Source organism: Alternaria arbusti (assembly GCF_024043155.1).
Source record: "Alternaria arbusti strain BMP 1465 chromosome Unknown scaffold_8, whole genome shotgun sequence".
Classification (NCBI taxonomy): Eukaryota; Fungi; Ascomycota; class Dothideomycetes; order Pleosporales; family Pleosporaceae; genus Alternaria; species Alternaria arbusti.
In genome coordinates, this window is record NW_026249948.1 from 746,890 (window position 1) to 765,178 (window position 18,289).

Sequence of the window (18,289 nt, forward strand, 5' to 3'; positions counted from 1 at the left end):
CTCTGGGGAAAGCGCCAACGGGCTGCGCGGTGGCGAAACGGTCGGTACGTGGTTACTTGTTCTGGAAGGGAACGTTGAAACGATTCGAAGCGGGCTCCTGGGCCGTGGGCAATAGGGTCAAGACACTACGCGGTGCGGGTGCTGTACCCGTACCATCTAATTTCTCTGAACAAGTTCTGCTCTGATTGTAACCGGTAGATCTGCTGTACATCGTGTGCTGTCACGTCAACCCGCATGGACAAAGTAAATTGCATTTCTTGCGCAAGCATTGTGATCCTGACTGTCTTGGAAGGTACCACTCTGTCTATACTGGCACTTCTTGACTTCTCTATACATTTGAATCTGTGAATCATCGCCAACGCATGCATCAGACACAAAAGGGGTTCTTGCCACTCTCACATCTGGTCCACATGCTGGCTATACAGAAGTCTAGGCTCATGCTTCGAAATATGTAGGCTGACTCCATCTGACTTCTCTCTGTCTTTGCGCACATCCACACCCACACACACATAAATTTTGCACCGCATATACAGTAGCGTTTGGAGCATCTAGACCACGGCCGCCAGCAGTCCGGTATCGAGTAGCTCCTACCAGATAAAAGCAATGATGCGTAAAGCAAAACGTCCAGATGGAGCAACTTATTGGCAAAGTGTTGAAGGCAGTGGAACCTTTGGCCGGTGCGATACAGAGGTGTCTCTGAAAATATCGGTCGTGGCTAGCGTATCCAGGGGATGTTGCGGTACCTGTTTGACTCGTGTGGTGAGGTTGAGTGTAGTAGAAAGTGACGCTGGCGTCGACAGGGAAGGGCAAATGTGAGCGAGATGTCGTCCGTACGATATCGTTACTTTCTGGTCATCTATAAAATCTACTGGGTCAGAGGTGTCTTGAAAACTAGCGCGACGTGGTCGTCACCGGCCGTGACGACTGTCTCGCCATCTCCTTGTACAAAGGCCATGATGCCTCCTCCTTCACCACCTCCCCGGTGTCCCTTCCACTCGCCTACAAGGCCCTTTCCAGCCGCAGCCGTTCCACCTCGTGCATCCCATCGCTTCAAAACACCGTCGTATCCCACACTGGTCAACAGCCAACCTCCGGGGCCTTCCTTAGCGACGAAGTCGAGCTTAACCACAGCTTGTGGTGACTCGTCATCGGCGTGTGCGTCTTCTATCCGCCTTCGGACGGCGAAGCGGTGTGCGGTGTCGAAAAGGGTGATGGAGCCGTCGACGTTGCCGGCGGCCATGAGAGTGAGTGGTGCAGAGGAGAAGCTCATGCACTCGACGTTGTCGCTTCCAGCTTGGAGACTTGCCAAGATCTGTCCGGCTTGACCAGCTGACGAAGCACCGCCTTTGGCGCCAGCCTGCTTGCCTCCTCCAGCTTTGTTCTTTGCGCCTCCGCCGCTCGATGATGTAGATGCTTGCGCGGGCGCAGCGAGAGAAAGACGAGGGAGTCCGACGATGCGGATTTGGCCTTCGGGGCCACCGACTGCGACGAATGCGCCCGATGGCGGGATGCCGACTGAGTATAATCCGCCCTCAACGCGGAAGCGCTCGTCCAGGCCTGTCAGACCTACTACGGCTTGTGAATCGGTAGTCGCGGTGAGACCTTGGGATGCGGCATCGCCAAATACATCCCACACGTATAGACTCGAGTCTTCGGAGATGGTAGCGAGGAGGGAGCCGTCGGGCGACCATGAGCCGGCAGTGCAGGTCTCGGTGTGGAGGTAGTATGCTTGTAGGACCTGTAGCTCGTTGTTCTTCTCTGTGCTGATCTGGTAAACCCACACTGAACCGTCGTTGGCTCCGAGCGCGACAACGTTGGGGTGGTCGGGCGACGGGTTGGGGATGACCCAGTTGATCTCCTCGACCTCTTGTGCCTCTGCCAGGAACTTCCACTTCTTGCCGTCGGGGACGCCCTGCCAGACGCGCAATTTTCCGTCCAAGCCAGCTGTCGCGACGAATTGTCCCTTTGGCTGGGTGAATGTGATGGCGTTGACCGAGTCCTTGTGTCCGTCTAGTGTGAAGATGCTCTTCAGGCCCTCGCGCTCGGTGGGCTGTCCGTCGCTGCTCGGTTGCGCCGCTGCCGCCGAAGACGCGTCGATGATGTAGCCGACATCGTCGCCGCCTCCTGTCGCGATGATCTCGTGGTGTACGGGGTGTTGCGCTATGCAGAAGATGCTGTCCTTGTGCTCGTCAAAATGCGCGACCGAGTCGTTTTGGAGGTTGATCTCCATCTCCATCTCTTGGCGACCCTCGTCACCCTCGTCGTCTGAGTCCATGGGCACGTCGCCATCGTCCTCCACAATCTCTTCCGCCTCCTCGGCGTCTAGTGTGTTGTCCACATCATGTACGTCGATGTCGTCCTCGTCGTGCTGGGGTTGGTTGGGCGTGGGGTTTGTGATGGCCATTTCGTCGGCAATTTGATTCTGTTCCTGTAGAGTATGAGAGATATGGGTACAAGGAAGCGCGCACTGCTGTTTGCGCGAAGTTATATGACGGGGCGCAGTGTGTTGCTTAGAAATGTAAAATTGCACCTTCTTCGAGTAACTTTTCTGATCCAAGACCCTGTCGGAGGGGCACAAACGCCGACCCCACCACGCCCTCACACGTCATTTGTCATCCATGTCTTTCGTGGTACGGGCTGCATTGGAAACCATAATCGCCTTCAGAAAGATTGATACACATGCACAGATGGTTTTAAGCATCGTCGTTTCTGCACTTCATCATTCACCAGACCCATCCGTAGTTGAGCAGCTACTACACACGGATGGGCAAACATACTGCCGTCTCCTCTCCAAGCCTTTCCAGAAGCCGAGCTAAACGCTCGTCGACCTTTGCGGATGCTTTATGCATATCTGCGGCTTCCTGAAACAGTACCAACAGCTCTTTCCGGGTATCTTCGTCGTGTGTGTTGCAGATAGTGATCTCTGGCTGGTTGCTAGCACCTGCTGCGCTTTCCTCATCTCCGCTGATATACTGCTGGGTATTTGCATCGTCGTTACCGTAGAGCAGGTCATGCTCACTCTCGTGGCTATCACTAGCGACGACCGCGCTTGAGATCGAGTACACCCCGTAACAAAAGATCAGCCCTGCAATGTACGTGATAAAGATAGCGCGACTTCCGTCTTTTCCAGCCTCCTCGTCCAAGTTCCTTGTCCAAGTGAATCCGAGGTACACAGCAAATCCGACGAGCAAGCAGTTGAGCGAGGCCGACATGAGCATGTTAGGAGCAGAAACTGTCAGGACAGCGGCCACGGAGGGTAGATCGGGATGTTCAGAAGGAGTTGTAGGAGGTAGATACGGAGTCCTGCCCTTAAAGCGATTCTTGCCGCAGATCCAGGTCTTCATTTGGTCGATTCGCAAACATCGTCCCAGGGTACGATATTGCCTTGTGGCATAGTAGACAGCCATGATGGCTGAGACTAAACTGAAAGTGAAGAACGCCCGCGCAACCCAATGAGTCTTGCTGAGTTCATCCAATGAGAGTGCGGTGATGGCGATCTGGGCGATGATAGTTCCCTATTGTTGGGTCAGTCGAGCAACACGTATAAAATGAGCTAAACAAACTTACTGCAACCGCTATGATGTTGCTGTCCTCTTGTGCTGACTTCTTATAGTTTGTGACATCCCCATCGTCGATGCTGCGTACGACCTGCAGCTGGATTTGCCATACCTCCCGACTGGCGAAGCACCAAAGCGCTATTCCAGTAAGACCGTAGTGTGTGATGAAGAAACTTATCCGAGAAGCCTTGTATTTTGCGCTACGTGCAAGAGGACGGATGACATCATGACGGCGCATCTGATATTCTACAGCCGCGTATAGGAGGACGACCAGTCCGATGACCATCCCGATGATGGAAGCTACGGTGTCTGCCGTCATACCTTGCATGTCTAAACGACAATGATATACTTGGCATGTAGGTAAAAGTTTTGAGTGTCAATATACCCGTAAGTAAGTCAGGATGCTACGAGCACTTAAGTAGGAAGAATGTATTAATCGATACCATATTAACACCTGGACGAAATCTCTGAGGCTTAGACCCCTACGATGCGCTGGCGGTTAAAGCCCAGCCCCCTTGTATGTGTGACATGTGGTGGCGCAGTCTCAGCCTGATTCTATCAGACGTTCAGAACCTACCATGAATGTAGCCTCCTCACCGGAAGGCCTCTCCTGTCTCAATGAGAACATTCTGAATCGAAAACAAAGTAAGCACATGCTGTAGTTGTTCATCACTGAGGTCACGGTTGTCTGCATGTACGTACTGTCGCTGAAGTTTTTCTGAATGTAGTGACCAATAAGATCATCATCTACAGCCTGGCCCTAGCCTCGTCCTTAACAACGAGCCCAAACTTCCCGCTCTTCTCCTTATCCCTTAGTACTCTCCTCAGAATCTTGCCGGAAGGGCTCTTCGGAATCTCATTGATAAACTCCACTTCCTTGACCCACTTGTACCTGACCTTCTTCTCCTTGACATACTCGATGATGTCTTTCCCTGCTGCAGTACTCTCTTCCGTTCCCGGCTTCAAGACCACGTACGCCTTCGGCAGCTCGCCAGAGTAATCATCTTTCACGCTCATCACAGCGACGTCTTCGACCTTCGGGTGGCCTAGAAGCAGATCTTCGAGTTCAGCCGGTGCGACACCGATGCCCTTTACTTTGATGAGTTCCTTGATACGGTCGGAGATGTGGATCATGCCCTCCTCGTCAATCGCACCGCGATCGCCGGTATGAAGGAAGCCGTCGGCATCGAAAGTGTCGCGAGTAGCTTTCTCGTTATTGAGATAGCCCATGACGACTTGTGGCCCACGAGCGAGAACTTCGCCATCCTCTCCAACGTCGCCTTCCGTGCCATCGTCTTTGATGATCTTGACTTCGGTAGAAGCTACGATGGCACCACCAGAGTGAGCGTACTTGTATGAGAACTTCGAAGGCGGGTGCGCAGTAATGCACGAACACGACTCCGTCATCCCATATCCTTGCTTAAAACCGGTGTTGGGAAACTTCTTTTGAAGCTGCTGTATAATCTCTTCGGAAAGTGGAGCAGCACCCGACGAAAAGCGTGTGACATGGCTGAGGTCGTACTTGTCAACTAATGGGTCGCGCACGAGTCTGATAAGGATCGGTGGTACCAGTAGAAGCTCACTAAGCTTGTATTCAACGATAACATCCAACATCTTTTCCATAGTAAACTGCGGAAGCATGACGACCTCGGCATTGAGCAGGACTGGCAGATGCATTTGATGGACTGTAGAGGTAGAGGTACGAAGTCAGTATATGTCTCACATGCACTTCGTACAGTCAGAACTTACCTAGACCGGTGATGTGGAACAGAGGAAGTACGGCCATGATCTTTTTCTGGGTTTCAGGCGTGATCTGCTGTACCTGAAGACATTGCGCTATGACATTCTGGTGACTGATCATAACAGCCTTTGGCAATCCAGTCGTTCCAGAAGAGAAGGACAGGAAACCGCAAACGTCCTTGTTCTTCTTGCCAGGAGGCAGCTTGAATGCTGAGGTCTGCTCAGAGTCGGCATATGACTCTCCCATACGGATTAGATCCTGAACGGTGGTGTATCCAGGTAACTCGCCCTCCAGTAAGAACACGTTGGACTGCGGTAGTCCTGCAGCCTTTGCACTCGCAGCTGCGATCTCCATACTGCCAGGCGTAGTCATCAAGAACTTCGCGTCCGCGGTCTTCAGCGCGAATGTCATCTCTTCAACGTTGTATGCCGGACTGGCCCCGCTGATCTTCGCTCCTACGCGGAGTCCAGCAAACATGGCTACCGGGTACCAGACAGTATTCTGGCTGAACAGCGCCACTGTCTCGCCTTCTTTAAGGCCATATTTCTTGACCAGAGCGGTGGAGATATATGTGGAGTATCTCTTCACATCAGCCCAGTTTACACGCTCCTTCGTTATCGCGTTTTGGAACCCAGCTAGTTCGCTCGGTGGGTATTTGTTGATAGGCGAATAGGCGGAATCGAAGAGCCAGTCCCAGTCTGTCAATTCGGTTGGTACTACAACGGTCAGCATCAATGATAAAGCATTGGCATGGTAGATTCGACTTTTGACGACTTACGATCGATAGGCGGTTGCCTGGACCTAAAGATTACCATATTGATGCAATTGGCTCAGCAATGGATCGGAAACAACACGCGACTTATAACCGGGTATACTAATGCGAGGAAAGCAGCACTGCAGAGTCGTGGGACACGATCAGGTACAGAAAGTGACGGGTTTAGAAGCGAGTGACCATGGATGGACTGCCTCCATGCCTTCTAATAGGCGACTGCCACCATTCTTCCTCGGCGCGCTCATCTCCATCGGATTCGCAGCGCTCGAGTCGCTCGTGGAGCGGGGATAAGGTGCAAGGCGGGGAAGGAGCAGCTCCCGAGCTATCTGAAAGCGGTTAAGATCGGCAGTCCTTCTGACGTTATTTCGGGTAACATCCGAGCCAGGGTGTGTAAGAGCCGCTTCATTGCCACACACCAGTTCATCTTGTTACGAGGTTTGAGTGGAACTTCAAAATCATTGGTACACAGAACCTAGATATAACAAGGCCCATGCCCAGATAGCTACCGCGACTTTCAAACCTCTCATCACGACTAGCCGAGCCAATCCGTCATCTCCACAACCAACATGTCCGACGCAGGAGATTCGCAACAAGACCCTATCTTGAAAGTAGAAAGCAACAAAGACCTCAGAATCACTCTCATCGGCACCGGAACTATTGGCCTATCTTTCGCCGCCTTCCACCTATCACACCTCCTCGGTCCTTCCCAACTCACCATCTACGATACCCGGCCAGATGTCGACCAATACGTCGAAGAAAATCTACCGAAATTCTTCGCAGAGGAACCCGCAGCAGCCGCTATCTCCAACATTCGCATTGCCAAATCCCTCGAATCAGCTGTAGAAGACGCCCACATCATCCAAGAATCCGGTCCGGAGAACCTGGCCTTCAAGAAAGAACTATGGGCAAACGTGGAGAAGCATGCACCAGATCACTCGCTGTTTTGGAGTAGCACATCTGGTATCCCAGCGTCGCAGCAAGCGCAAGACATGCAGGACAAGTCGAGGTTGTTGGTCGTGCATCCGTATAACCCGCCACATATCATGCCGTTGCTGGAACTAGTGCCGTCGCCGGATACCTCGGAGGAAGTCATCAAACGGACGCAGGAGTTCTGGAAGGGTCGTGGGAGAGTACCGATACATATTAAGAAAGAGACGACTGGCTTTGTGGCGAACAGGCTGGCATTTGCGCTGTTGCGCGAGGCTGTTCATCTCGTGGACGAGGGCGTTGTTTCGGTGGAGGAGTTGGATAGTATCGTAGAGAGTAGTATGGGACCGCGATGGGCAGTCGCTGGGCCGTTTAAGAGCTATCATGCTGGCGGTGGACCGGCGGGGTTAGAAGGCTTCTTTAAGAATATTGGGGGTACGGTGCAAGATTGTTGGCAGGATGCGGGGAAGCCAAATGTTGGAGACGGATGGGAAAAGAACATTTTCAAGCAATCGCAGGATGCGTACGGTACTGTGGATGTCGGTGAGCGTGATAGGTTGACGCGAAGAGTGTTGGAAGTGTTAAAGGAAGAGAGAAACAAAGGCGCACAAGCCTCAGAGGATTGAATGCAACCAAGACTAAGCAACCAATGTATTGTTTGGAAGAGAGCTGAGAGTCGACGACGTATTAGTACATCTAAACGATAAGGTACAAGCTGGTGATGACACTAGGTCCAATGAAGAGACCAAACCAAAACACAATGTTCCCCAACGTATCTCTCCCCTTCATGAACTTCGTCTTGCTGAACGCTGCCAGCGGCAGCTGCGTCAACTGGAAAGTGAACAGATACCCCCTGACCTTCTTGAACAAACAGAACATGAGAACCTCATGTACAATAGCGCTGAGCAAGAAAGTGAAGAACGTTGCCTGCATCTTAGATAGATGGAAGAACGATATCGACGAGTGGTAGACATGCCGAAGCAGGAAGTTGTGGACCGGCCGGTTCCAGTCGCGAGCGTATTGATCGAAGGATACGGAGTTCCACCACGCGCCGTAGAAACCGCGGTCGGCAAAACGCGTGACTTCTGCCAACACGTTGAGGAGACATTCCCATATGACGTACCAGCTGAGAAGCTGTTCGAGAAGAAGGGGGAAGAGCATGTCGGATACTGTAAAGGGAGATTATTAGCGGTATATCCAACGGTCTCATAGTGACGTAGCACTTACCAACCCATGGAAACTCTTTCCATCGCTCATCGAGCGACATGCCAGCCTCTTTGTGTCGCATAGTCTCTACGACTACTGGGTAGATGTATGCTTGCGAGATGATGATCATAATCCAGATGACTCCCAGGGTGGCCGCTGACTTTTCCGCTACATACCACCAGTTGATGCGTTCCTGCCTAGGATACTCTAGATCATAGACGAGTGTGGGAAGGCACGCCCACTCTACAAAGTTGTAGAACGTTAAGTTGTTCGGGTAGACGTTATCAGTGGTAGTGCACTTTCCACGAAGCTCTTCATCAAGAATCGTAATCTCGGTGTTGAGCACGCGTCGAAAGGCTTCAATCTGTTCCGAACCCAGCGGGTTCCCGGTTTCAATAGCTTTGCCGATAGATGCAATCTCAGACTCTTCCTTTGATAGATTGGTAGAGTACTTTGGCCCAATGCTTCCCCGACGCGTCAACTGGCCTTGGTCAGATTTCTCAAGACCGGAAGCAGTTAGCGCCTCAGTCGGAGGATCTGTTCGGGTCGGGCCCTCATGCGCTTTGATATCATCCAGTTGACGTAGTTTCTCATGGAGCAGATTGCGTCGTCGATATACTCGCGATACTATTGATAGTCAGCTCAGGTCTCTTATTTCAGTGCGGATCACATACAATAGCCGTTGTAGAAAGAGTAAGCGTGCTGCTTCATCAGCAACACGAAGACGTGGAGAACGATAAACACTGTATGAGTCCAAGGCCAGTCTCGCCAGAAAGTAACCCAGATGATGGTGCAAGTGAAGAAAGTCTGCCACAAGGACTGTATGAGCCAGCCTGAGCCGTTCCAAGTCAGATAGTCGTTGACAATGGCCTTGTGCAGAAAGAAGCCAAAGCTGGTGGCTAGACACATTGCGACATCGGTCGTCAACATGACGAACAAGTCTTTGTCGATCATCAAGTGCAGAATCTCTGCATCCCCAAATACGGAGCCTTTCGTCCTGTAGTTGCCTGCTGCTATTCGCGCGAGTAGCAAAGCCATCGCAATCCAGAAGAGTGTGAAGAATCCATGGAACGGGGAGTGCGCAGCGGACGCGTTTTGGCGGTCGAACGTGGTGAACTGTTGTGTGAAGACAAGATCGCGGGGTTTCCCCTTCGCCTTTCCATTGAGTTTCTCAGCCTCTCGCCGCAGACCTGACCGAAGAACCTCTTGGAAGACAGGATCTTTAGCAGTGAAGGTGTATTCGCCCTTCTTTCCCGATTGCTCTAAAACGACCTGGATGCTCTTTCTACGGCCTCCGGGCTTCTCGACCACCTGCGTTTCTGAACCACTGTCATCGGACGGTATCGCTGTCGTGCTTCTACTTCGCGAGTCTGCTGCCTGCTCATCGTTTTGTGGACTCAATGTCGTTGCGCCGTCCACATCCAGTGTTTCCGATGCTGCGTTGGCTGTCCACGTGTCGTGACTACCGAGCGCGGGTCGCGTCGACAGTCCCTGCAATACGTGTGCCATTGCTGACTTCTTGGGCACCAGCGGTGTAGATTAGAATTTTTGACTCTGCAGCTTCCTGTCTGTGTTGTCTTCAATAATTTGCGGTTTGGAGATGGATACGCGCCAGTCTGAGGATATATACCGGATGTCCGTGGCTGGTAGAGAGACTTGTGGCGTGGGTCCCTTGTAACGGAATCATCGGAACAGGTGGATGTTACGAGCTCACGGCGAGATGTAAGACGACGGCCGAGCTATGATAAGATAAATCAGAGCAGCTGACCGCCTATCCTCCGAAAGAACAGATGCGCGTGAATGAGACGCGCAGGGAAATGGCTTTTGGTCGAGGCGACGAACATGATGTAATGCCGCGCCCTGCATCGCGGAAACTGATCCGTGGCTGCACTAGCCACGTCACGTGAAGCTCCAGCCACTCGCAAGGCTAAATTGCCCGGGCGATCACCTGGGCACCTTTGGGCGGCCTTCCTGTCCTGCCGTGCCAAGACATCGTTCCACTTTGCGACGCGACACTCTCTTGAGCCGCTTGCAGAGCCGGACTACCCGCAGACCACTGCTATTTGAGGCACAGCCCTGTCTCTTTTTGTTTAGAGTCGGCAACAGCGTTGATCCCGACGTAACCCGCAAACAGCCTCCCCGTCTCATTTCAACATACTGCGGACATGACTTCCTACGAGAAACCCAAGCCAGTATACTTTTCTTTTCAAATGCACTGCGCTCGGGGTTTACCATATAATATGTCTACGCGCTGAGGCTTTGACACCCCGGCTCCAAGGCGTCCAGAGGATCTCGCGCACTCTCGCTTCGATCCTTCTGGCACAGTAAGGCGCCCGACAAACGCTTTGAGAGGCTTAGCGACGCTTCAGCTGCCCCTGACTTATTCCCAAAAACGGGAAAAACGGGAAGGCTGCAGGCTGTGAGAAGGCGGAGCACCAATGCAGCATGCAGTTGTTATTACTGAAATACTCTTGAGGTCGCCGCGAACCGTGTCTCGCGTCTTACCGTCAGTCGAACGCCAACCCACCTCCCATTGACTTCGGAAATCCAACGTGGGGACTTGATCAGCACCAACGCCCTTTTGCCATGGCACCCAGACGCAGCGGCGGCGGCGGCACCAGATACAGCAATGCTTCATGCCCCGACGCCTTTAATACACCGTACGACCAAGCCGCGCTTGCATTTGTGGTGCTGTTCCTGGTTCTGTACACGGGCATTTTCATATCGACGTTCTTTATCCGCAAGAAAAGCGGTGCCGGAAAGAAATTGATCGGTGTACCATTCGTTGTAGCCCTGTTCCTCCAAGTCATGTAAGGACAAAGTCTCTTTCACAGGCTTTAAAAGTGCTAACATGCTCCAGCACGCGTATTTTGAGTCTCGTAAGCCAAGTCATGTCAGAGTGCGACAATCTCGACTACATTGATTACTGGAATATCAACGTTGCCGCCAGCTTCATTGGCAGTTTGGCCAATGCTGCGCTGCTGTTCGTTTTCGTCTACATCCTGAACTCCATGCTGCACAAGCACTTTGGTAACATGTCATCTGGTTCTAAGACCGTACTTCTGATTACTATTGGCGTTGCGTTTGCTGTCATCCTAGCAGACGTTAGCATGTTTGCCTACGTCGCATTGGCGGACAACTCCTTGGATTCCAACTGGGACTTCGCGTTACTAGTTTCAAATGGTCTCGATCTTGCCCTCGACATCGTATGGGTGATCGTTGTTATTATTTCGGCGGCCATGTCTCTGTCAAACGTTTCGGCACTGAGATCAAGACGCTTACCCGGAGGTGTAAGTCCATGGCAGCTACTACCTACTGGTACATTTGCTAACAGCCCCAGGACCTCTTCGGCTGGGTTACCGCCCTCTACGTTACCCTATTCGTGAACGCCTCATTGGGGGTAGTCTACTCATCCAGTATCTACTGGCCCGTAATACCTTCCCTTGGCGCAGCGCTGGCCTTGTCGTACATCATGGGTCTAGCCAAATGTCTGGCTTTCATAACGCTACTGGGCATCGCCAAACACGTCTCCTGGAACCAGACGATCGAGAAAACCGAACAAACTTATGCGCCCGTTACGCAGCATCAGGCCACGTACGGCTATGGTAATGGGCAACAGGATTACTACCAGCAGACACCCGAACTGGTACATGTCAAGTAGGTGGAAGGTAGCTGAGGGCGCTCGATGAAGTCACGCGTCATTCTTACGTTTTTTCTTACATTGCAATGCTGCTTCGCTATATACCCAAATCCTAGCTTCAGAACATAATGCTTATACCATTCACATCCTGCATGATGCAGCAGACCGACCTTACTCTTTGACATTTTCTGCACTGTACGGTCTCCCAACTCTGCATCCGGTGTATCATTGTGCGAATCTCGGCCGCGATAACGTCGAAGAGAGCTGCTTGCCCATTCAGTCTTTGGTGCACGTGTCATTGTCAAGGTGCAATCTGTGAAAACGAAGAAGAGTTCGTCTTTTTCTTCGGCCGACCGGTGTGGGATGGTGATTCGATGCGGAGGCGCGGCACTGGGGGATCGAAACAGGCAGGCACATCTAATGAGGGCCAGATGCACCTACCTGCACTGGGCCCAGGCACTACGTAGGACACCCATCATGGCTGTACGCGAAACGGTTGGCGCATATCTTTGCCTGGATTACCCACAGCGCTGTACACCATGTTATGTGCGACGGTATCCTCATCTGCTCTAATCCCCATGGCAAGGTGTTCACAGCATGCAGCCGCGCCTCAGCCGCAGCGGGTCATGCAGGCACTCAGCCTTCTTGCGAAGCCTGCTTTACCACTCGATCCACCCTTATCTTTGAGCTCAGTCTTAGCAACATGACAATGCGACACTTTCGAACGGACAAGTAATGCGCACACAGCAAGTACCCTATGATGGCCGAAGTCGTAGGCCTCGCAGCTAGCATCATCCAGATTGCGGGGGCTGGCGCCAAGCTCAGCGTCGCGTTGTACAACTTCACGAACTCAGCCGCGCGGGCAGACCAAGACGTCAAGGACATTGCCGACGATGTAGAGCTCACATCGAATGCGCTCGAAAGCGTAGGCAGAGTGTTTGAGTCCGAGGAGGCCGGATCCATCGTGTCGAAGAAGGCTATCCAGGACGCTAACAACATCATCAAAAAGTGCCAAAGCGTCTTCGACGAAGTATCAGAGATAGTAGAGAAGAGGAGAAAGACTGCAAAGGATGGAAAGAAAAGCTTGAGCGTGATGGGTAAGCTGGCCTGGCCGATGAAGGAACAGCGGGTCGAATTGAACCGAAGGAGACTTGAGAGTTTGAAAAACAGCCTTGTGCTTTTGTTGCATGTCTTGCAATTAGCCCAAGGTCAGGCGCGAGGGTGAGCCGAGTTAATACACTACCATGCATAAAATGCAGCTGACGATAGCCACAGTATAATGGAAAAAGGTGTCTTGAATGAAGAGCGTGAGAAGATCCGCGAACTGCACCAGCGACAGCAGGACTCGCTCAAAAGCCTGCAAGCTCTCGAAAACAGATTTTGTCATATCGCAATCAATGATGAAGAAACCCTTCGAGGATCAAGCGCCGCCTCTCGTGTTCCAACTTTGGAGCTTATGTCCAACGCTCAGGTTGTTAAGCTGCCTCCGCTAGAGAAAGTCCCAAAGCCTCAGCCAAACGCCATTACCATCGAACTCTCGACCCCAAATGATTCGGACACTTCTGACAGCGACGCAACGATGTCAGGCGATGACAACGAAGAGCAAATCTCGACCGAAGAGCTGGCAAAAGCAGCGGACCATGTGATGAAACTGTTGAAGCGCATCACAATGCTACAGAAGAACTTCGACGTCGACAAGAAGAAGCATCGGAAGCGACACGTGCACAAGATGTATCAACGCTTTTGCCGCAAATTTGAATCCGGTATCAGGCTTCCGTCAGCTACCGACTTTGGAAAGGTTTCTCCATTCATCGATTTCGATATGAACGACAACTCGGGCAGTCTGGAGAACTTCGACTTCGATAGCTTTCTTCACGTTCCGGATGAGAGCACGCAGCTTCCTTTGGATGATTTCTATTTCAGCCAAGGGCAGCGTTCAGTGCCTCAGCAAACAACCAATCTTGATGCCATTCCGTCGACGCAGAGCTCACAGCACCCGCCTCTTATGTCACAGCACCCGCCTCTTGTGTCACATAGATCGATCGAGTCGATTCCATCATTCGATGCGCAAATGCCCTATTATCCTCCAGTGCCGAGTGGAAGTGCAGCCTCAGACTTTCCGTTGGATCTGTCTGGTCAGCAACAACGACCTAGTCTTGGTCAAGGACAGTCAGCACTGGCTCAGCAGACTCCTGAAACATCATCGCAGACGTGTGCGCGGTTTCAGAGGCAGACGCAATCTATGGCTTCACGACAAGCTCAAGCACAGGCTCAAGCACAGGCTCAAGCACAGCACCAACAGGCTCAAGCACAGCACCAACAAGCTCAAGCGCAGCGCCAACAAGCTTATTGGCAGCACCAGCAAGCTCATTCGCATGCTGCAATGCAGCCAATGTCAGGAATGATTCAAAGCCTGCCTAATCCTGCTATGCCCATGCTCAACAGGCCCATGCTACCACCAGTCTCTACTTCTAGTCCTTCTATGCCTACTTACAGCAGACCTGTGATTCCTGAGATATCTCAGTCATCACAAAGCGGTGTCGAAAGCTCGCTGCATACCCAGTCGCCCATGCTGACCGCAGATTCGACACTCTTACCACAACCGCCGAGCCCTACCACTGCCCTGCGAGACTATCAATATCAGTTGATGTTCTTGGATTGTCGGCAAAGGAAAAGGAAGCCACTTTTGGAACGGGAACAAGATGGCACCAGCCAATCGATGACGGATAATTCGATGACAGAGAATATCCCTTCTCAGCCTGAAAGCAGTGCGAGACAAGATGCGCACGCAGCTCCACGCGTCTTGGGTTGGCCGAATTCAGGCTCTGGGAAAGTATACAAAGCAAAGATGGGGAAACGTCGAAAACGTGCGTTGACTGCAGAGCAAAAGAACAATGCGGTTACAATGCGCTTAGTGGAAGCCTGCAACAACTGTCAAATCCTTAACCTCAAGGTATAGTATATCATAACACTTTCGTGTGTCGTACTAACTGACCGTAGTGCGATTATGACTATCCGTGTAGCATCTGCATAAAGCGGAACCTTGGGAGAGAGGAGCTTCCTCACGGGATCTGTCGCGGAATAAATATCGATGAGCACATTCAAGGGTTTCCTGAAGAGTTTGAGCATACTAGCTCGAGGCTAGGCGTCCCTGTTCCATCCAGTTCATCATCAAGATACGTAGGGTCTGATGCCGAGGATTCACCTGCAAGGCAAACTAGTTGCATTGCAAGACAAAGCGGTTCCATGTCGGTAGCAATTGAAGCTATGACACCGGCTCTATGGTACGAGCCATACAGTCCCACCCCTGGCTACTCCTCTCCGAGTGGGTACGCGGAGCCGATGGCGTCGTCCGAAATCTCTGTGCTTAGCAACCAGTATTGCCGAGTCCGTACGCCTTCGAACGCGTCCATGAGAGACCCATTCCTATCACGGTCGCCGGATGATGGAACGGAGCAGGACGCTGGCCAGCGTTCGTCAAGGAAAAGACGACGTTTGGAGAAGGATGAGGATGATCTCTGTACCAAGGATGTCACTGACATAACGTTAAAGCTAGGGAGGGATGAGGAAATGACAGAGACTGGAAAGGTTTCGAGTTTGGTGGACAGAGATATCGTCGATGTGTTGCTCGAAGAATGGACGGTACCAGTGTATTGACAGCTACATGCTCTTCAGTCTTATTTCAAGAGTGCGCAATAGCTCACATATCCGTCTCATTTCAAGACGGTGCTTGTATGATATTCCAGGTGCACATCAGCAGAATACTCGTCTGCCCTCAAAGTATCCTCACTCCACCACCGTAAACTTCACTTCACCCGCGCCCTGAAATTCGATTGTCGTGCCTACTTCCAGACCTGCGCTACTCCAGGAAGCAAGGTAGTTCATTACCTCATCGACCGTATCCTCCGTCCACCACCACGATCCGCCGAGATGGCAGAGTATGTACTCTTTTCCAACCTCAAGCTTCAATCTATCCATTTTTCCGCCTCCGAAATCTAGCTCTCGGTGTTCGATGTACGTCTTTTCGAATCGTATGAACTTGTGTCTTTCGACCTCATAATGATCGCGGCAGATCTCTAAATAGGGTTCGAGCTTGCAGCGCGACGTTGCGTCGAGGACTGCCAAGTCAGATTGAAGAGACTTGACCCATGCGCGATCTGCGTGGACTGTAAAGGGATATGCGGCGTCCGTCGAGAACGTGAGCGTGAAAGCAAATCTCTTGGTGGGAGAGGAGAGAGAGTATGTCGATGGTGCTGATAGAGAAACGGTGACTTTTGGTGTGTTTGGTCGCGAACTTCGGGTCTCGAATATGATTGTGTCGTTTCCGTTGGCGGCCTGCCAGGGTATAGTCGGTGTGGCTGGTGTAGGAAGTTCAGACGCAGATAGCAAACCGCCCGGGCTTCTTGAAAGAGAATTCGAAGTATTCACCGCGCTGACTGGCCAATGCGAAATTGGGGTTGTCGGTTTGAAGCACAGTCTGTACTTCCTATTTGGTCGGAGAGCAGTAGTAATGAACGGCATTTCGCAGGATTTACTGGGCCTCCCTGTCGTAAAAATGACTTCGCTTTGGTCTTCGCGAAAGAGAACTGGCGCTGTGCGTTGGCGCACGACTTCAACTTCCTCACCCGTCTCATTGTCGACACACTGGATAAATTGGCTGGAGTTCATGGGCTGGTAAAGCCTCGAGCCTGCGAGACCATCTTGGAGGTATATAACTCCCTCTTTGAAGTTGTACTCTGCGATGATGAGGACTATGAAGAAGACGGGATCGTTTGAGAGATAGCATGTTCTTGTAACGAGAAGCTCGGCTTCAGCCCGCGGGCGAATATCGGTCATTTTGTCGATGTTGCTGGGTATCGGAATTACTACGGTCTTTCGATAGAATCTGAGGTCATGTGTAGCATGAAAGCAGAGCTTGATTGTGATTCAGAAAGTGTTGCAGTTCTTGACTGTACCCGTCGGCTGATGTACACCACCTGGGCACTGACGTCAGAGGTCTCATCACTCAGTACCAGTAGAGGACGCTTCCACGCAGCATAATCAAATGAGCAACCATTAGGTCATTAAAGTCCAAATCCACTCCCTTCTCATCCTCTCATCTACCACCAGCCTACAGATCAACCCAACACTTAGTACACCTCTGCCTCGCCAAACCAAACGGCCTTTTTCCCTCCTCATCCTCCCAAGTCTCCGTATCAAACTCACTAACCACTCTTCCCTTAAACGGCTCCTCCACACCATCACTCCAAAGATGCGTCACAGCATCCGCAATACACTCAATCTGGATACCCCTAAACCCCATCAACTTGGCCTCGCGGCGCAGCCAACGCGCTGCGCCCGACGCAACACCCTCGCCCTCATAGTCGTGGCGTGTAGACGTCGCATTGCGCATCAGTAACTGGCCTGGTGCGGTAGCTTTCCACTCCGCTGGATCCCTCGGATCGAGCTTCCTCAGAGCGCCGAAGAGCGGACTGAATTCTGGTATCGCTTCGTCTACCGGGCCCATCTTCGCGGGATCGAGAGGGGCGAAGCCGTCGTACGACAACGCTATGCTAACCAATGGGAAGTCCATCTGGCGGAGTAGTCTCAAGCCCTCTGCCTTCCGCCCTTGGGTTTGCTCCACACTGTTTTCTTCCGGTTCATTGACATCCCAGAATAGCTTCCCGCCTGCTTCTTTCGCCTCGGGGGTCTTGAACTGATATTCTGTGTCGAAGACGCCGTAGGATAGACCAGAGTCGATTTGGTGGGCGACGAGGTACTCGAGTTTTCTGGCACTTTCTAGTGTCCAGCGGCCGAGTGCTTTGTCGGGCCAGATGTGCTGCCAGATGGCGGAGTGGAAACCGTGGCTGTGGGCTAGGATGGCAGTCGCCCAGAGCAGATGTTTGGATTCCAGTTTACGGATCCCATAGCGGGGCTTTAGAGAGGAGGGGTTGGAGGGAGTAGGCGTCTTGGTGTTCGTTGCTGGTTTAGACATGTTCGCGTGTGTGGAGACGAGAGCCTACTGGGACTGTCTCTTCAAGTAGGAGGTGAAGGGGTTGGTGTCGATATCGATGGGGGTAAGTTCTGATTCGTACGAGGTGTATTTGTACCTTTCCACAGTAAGACACGTTGAGCTTCAAATGCTAGCTAGTCTGCGCACTCTTATAGAGAATGAGGAGGTGCCAAGAGCGACAATATAGTGTGTAACTAGCACGTGAGTGTTGGAAAGCAAATTCTCTGGCGTGCAAGACAGGCGCGATTAGAAATCGAAAGTTATGCGTGCGAGTACGTTTTGGAGGGTGCACTTCATGCATAAGAAAGGCTGACGCGAATGATCCACGCATGCAGCGCAAATCGACCTGCAAGCTTGTAAACCTTACCCTAATCCTCGCTTTTTTATCCAAAAATGGTCGAAAACGCGGGTAACAAATTCTGTGTGCAGGCACTCTTGTCCGTGTTAGGAGACC

The 18,289-nt window shown here is 51.9% G+C and overlaps 7 protein-coding genes across 7 annotated transcripts; 3 read left to right on the forward strand and 4 right to left on the reverse strand.

The window, feature by feature from the left end:
* Window positions 1–865: 865 nt before the first annotated feature.
* Window positions 866–3,843, reverse strand: J4E86_006623 (uncharacterized protein; the record flags this gene model as incomplete). Its single annotated transcript, XM_051447149.1, has 3 exons — window positions 866–2,428; window positions 2,778–3,515; window positions 3,568–3,843. The coding sequence occupies 3 exons, from the start codon at window positions 3,841–3,843 to the stop codon at window positions 866–868; spliced, it is 2,577 nt and encodes an 858-aa protein (XP_051301634.1).
* Window positions 3,844–4,304: 461 nt separating this feature from the next.
* On the reverse strand, window positions 4,305–6,113 carry J4E86_006624 (uncharacterized protein; the record flags this gene model as incomplete). Its single annotated transcript, XM_051447150.1, has 3 exons — window positions 4,305–5,242; window positions 5,307–6,014; window positions 6,077–6,113. The coding sequence occupies 3 exons, from the start codon at window positions 6,111–6,113 to the stop codon at window positions 4,305–4,307; spliced, it is 1,683 nt and encodes a 560-aa protein (XP_051301635.1).
* A 523-nt stretch (window positions 6,114–6,636) lies between these two features.
* J4E86_006625 (uncharacterized protein) lies at window positions 6,637–7,623 on the forward strand (the record flags this gene model as incomplete). Its single annotated transcript, XM_051447151.1, has 1 exon — window positions 6,637–7,623. The coding sequence occupies one exon, from the start codon at window positions 6,637–6,639 to the stop codon at window positions 7,621–7,623; it is 987 nt and encodes a 328-aa protein (XP_051301636.1).
* Window positions 7,624–7,693: 70 nt separating this feature from the next.
* J4E86_006626 (uncharacterized protein) lies at window positions 7,694–9,712 on the reverse strand (the record flags this gene model as incomplete). Its single annotated transcript, XM_051447152.1, has 3 exons — window positions 7,694–8,166; window positions 8,225–8,830; window positions 8,878–9,712. 3 exons carry the CDS (start codon window positions 9,710–9,712, stop codon window positions 7,694–7,696), a joined length of 1,914 nt encoding a protein of 637 aa, XP_051301637.1.
* Window positions 9,713–10,789: 1,077 nt separating this feature from the next.
* J4E86_006627 (uncharacterized protein) lies at window positions 10,790–11,864 on the forward strand (the record flags this gene model as incomplete). Its single annotated transcript, XM_051447153.1, has 3 exons — window positions 10,790–11,013; window positions 11,064–11,493; window positions 11,544–11,864. 3 exons carry the CDS (start codon window positions 10,790–10,792, stop codon window positions 11,862–11,864), a joined length of 975 nt encoding a protein of 324 aa, XP_051301638.1.
* A 739-nt stretch (window positions 11,865–12,603) lies between these two features.
* Window positions 12,604–14,248, forward strand: J4E86_006628 (uncharacterized protein; the record flags this gene model as incomplete). Its single annotated transcript, XM_051447154.1, has 3 exons — window positions 12,604–13,064; window positions 13,119–13,782; window positions 13,934–14,248. 3 exons carry the CDS (start codon window positions 12,604–12,606, stop codon window positions 14,246–14,248), a joined length of 1,440 nt encoding a protein of 479 aa, XP_051301639.1.
* Window positions 14,249–15,629: 1,381 nt separating this feature from the next.
* J4E86_006629 (uncharacterized protein) lies at window positions 15,630–17,817 on the reverse strand (the record flags this gene model as incomplete). Its single annotated transcript, XM_051447155.1, has 2 exons — window positions 15,630–16,708; window positions 17,049–17,817. The coding sequence occupies 2 exons, from the start codon at window positions 17,815–17,817 to the stop codon at window positions 15,630–15,632; spliced, it is 1,848 nt and encodes a 615-aa protein (XP_051301640.1).
* Window positions 17,818–18,289: the final 472 nt, after the last annotated feature.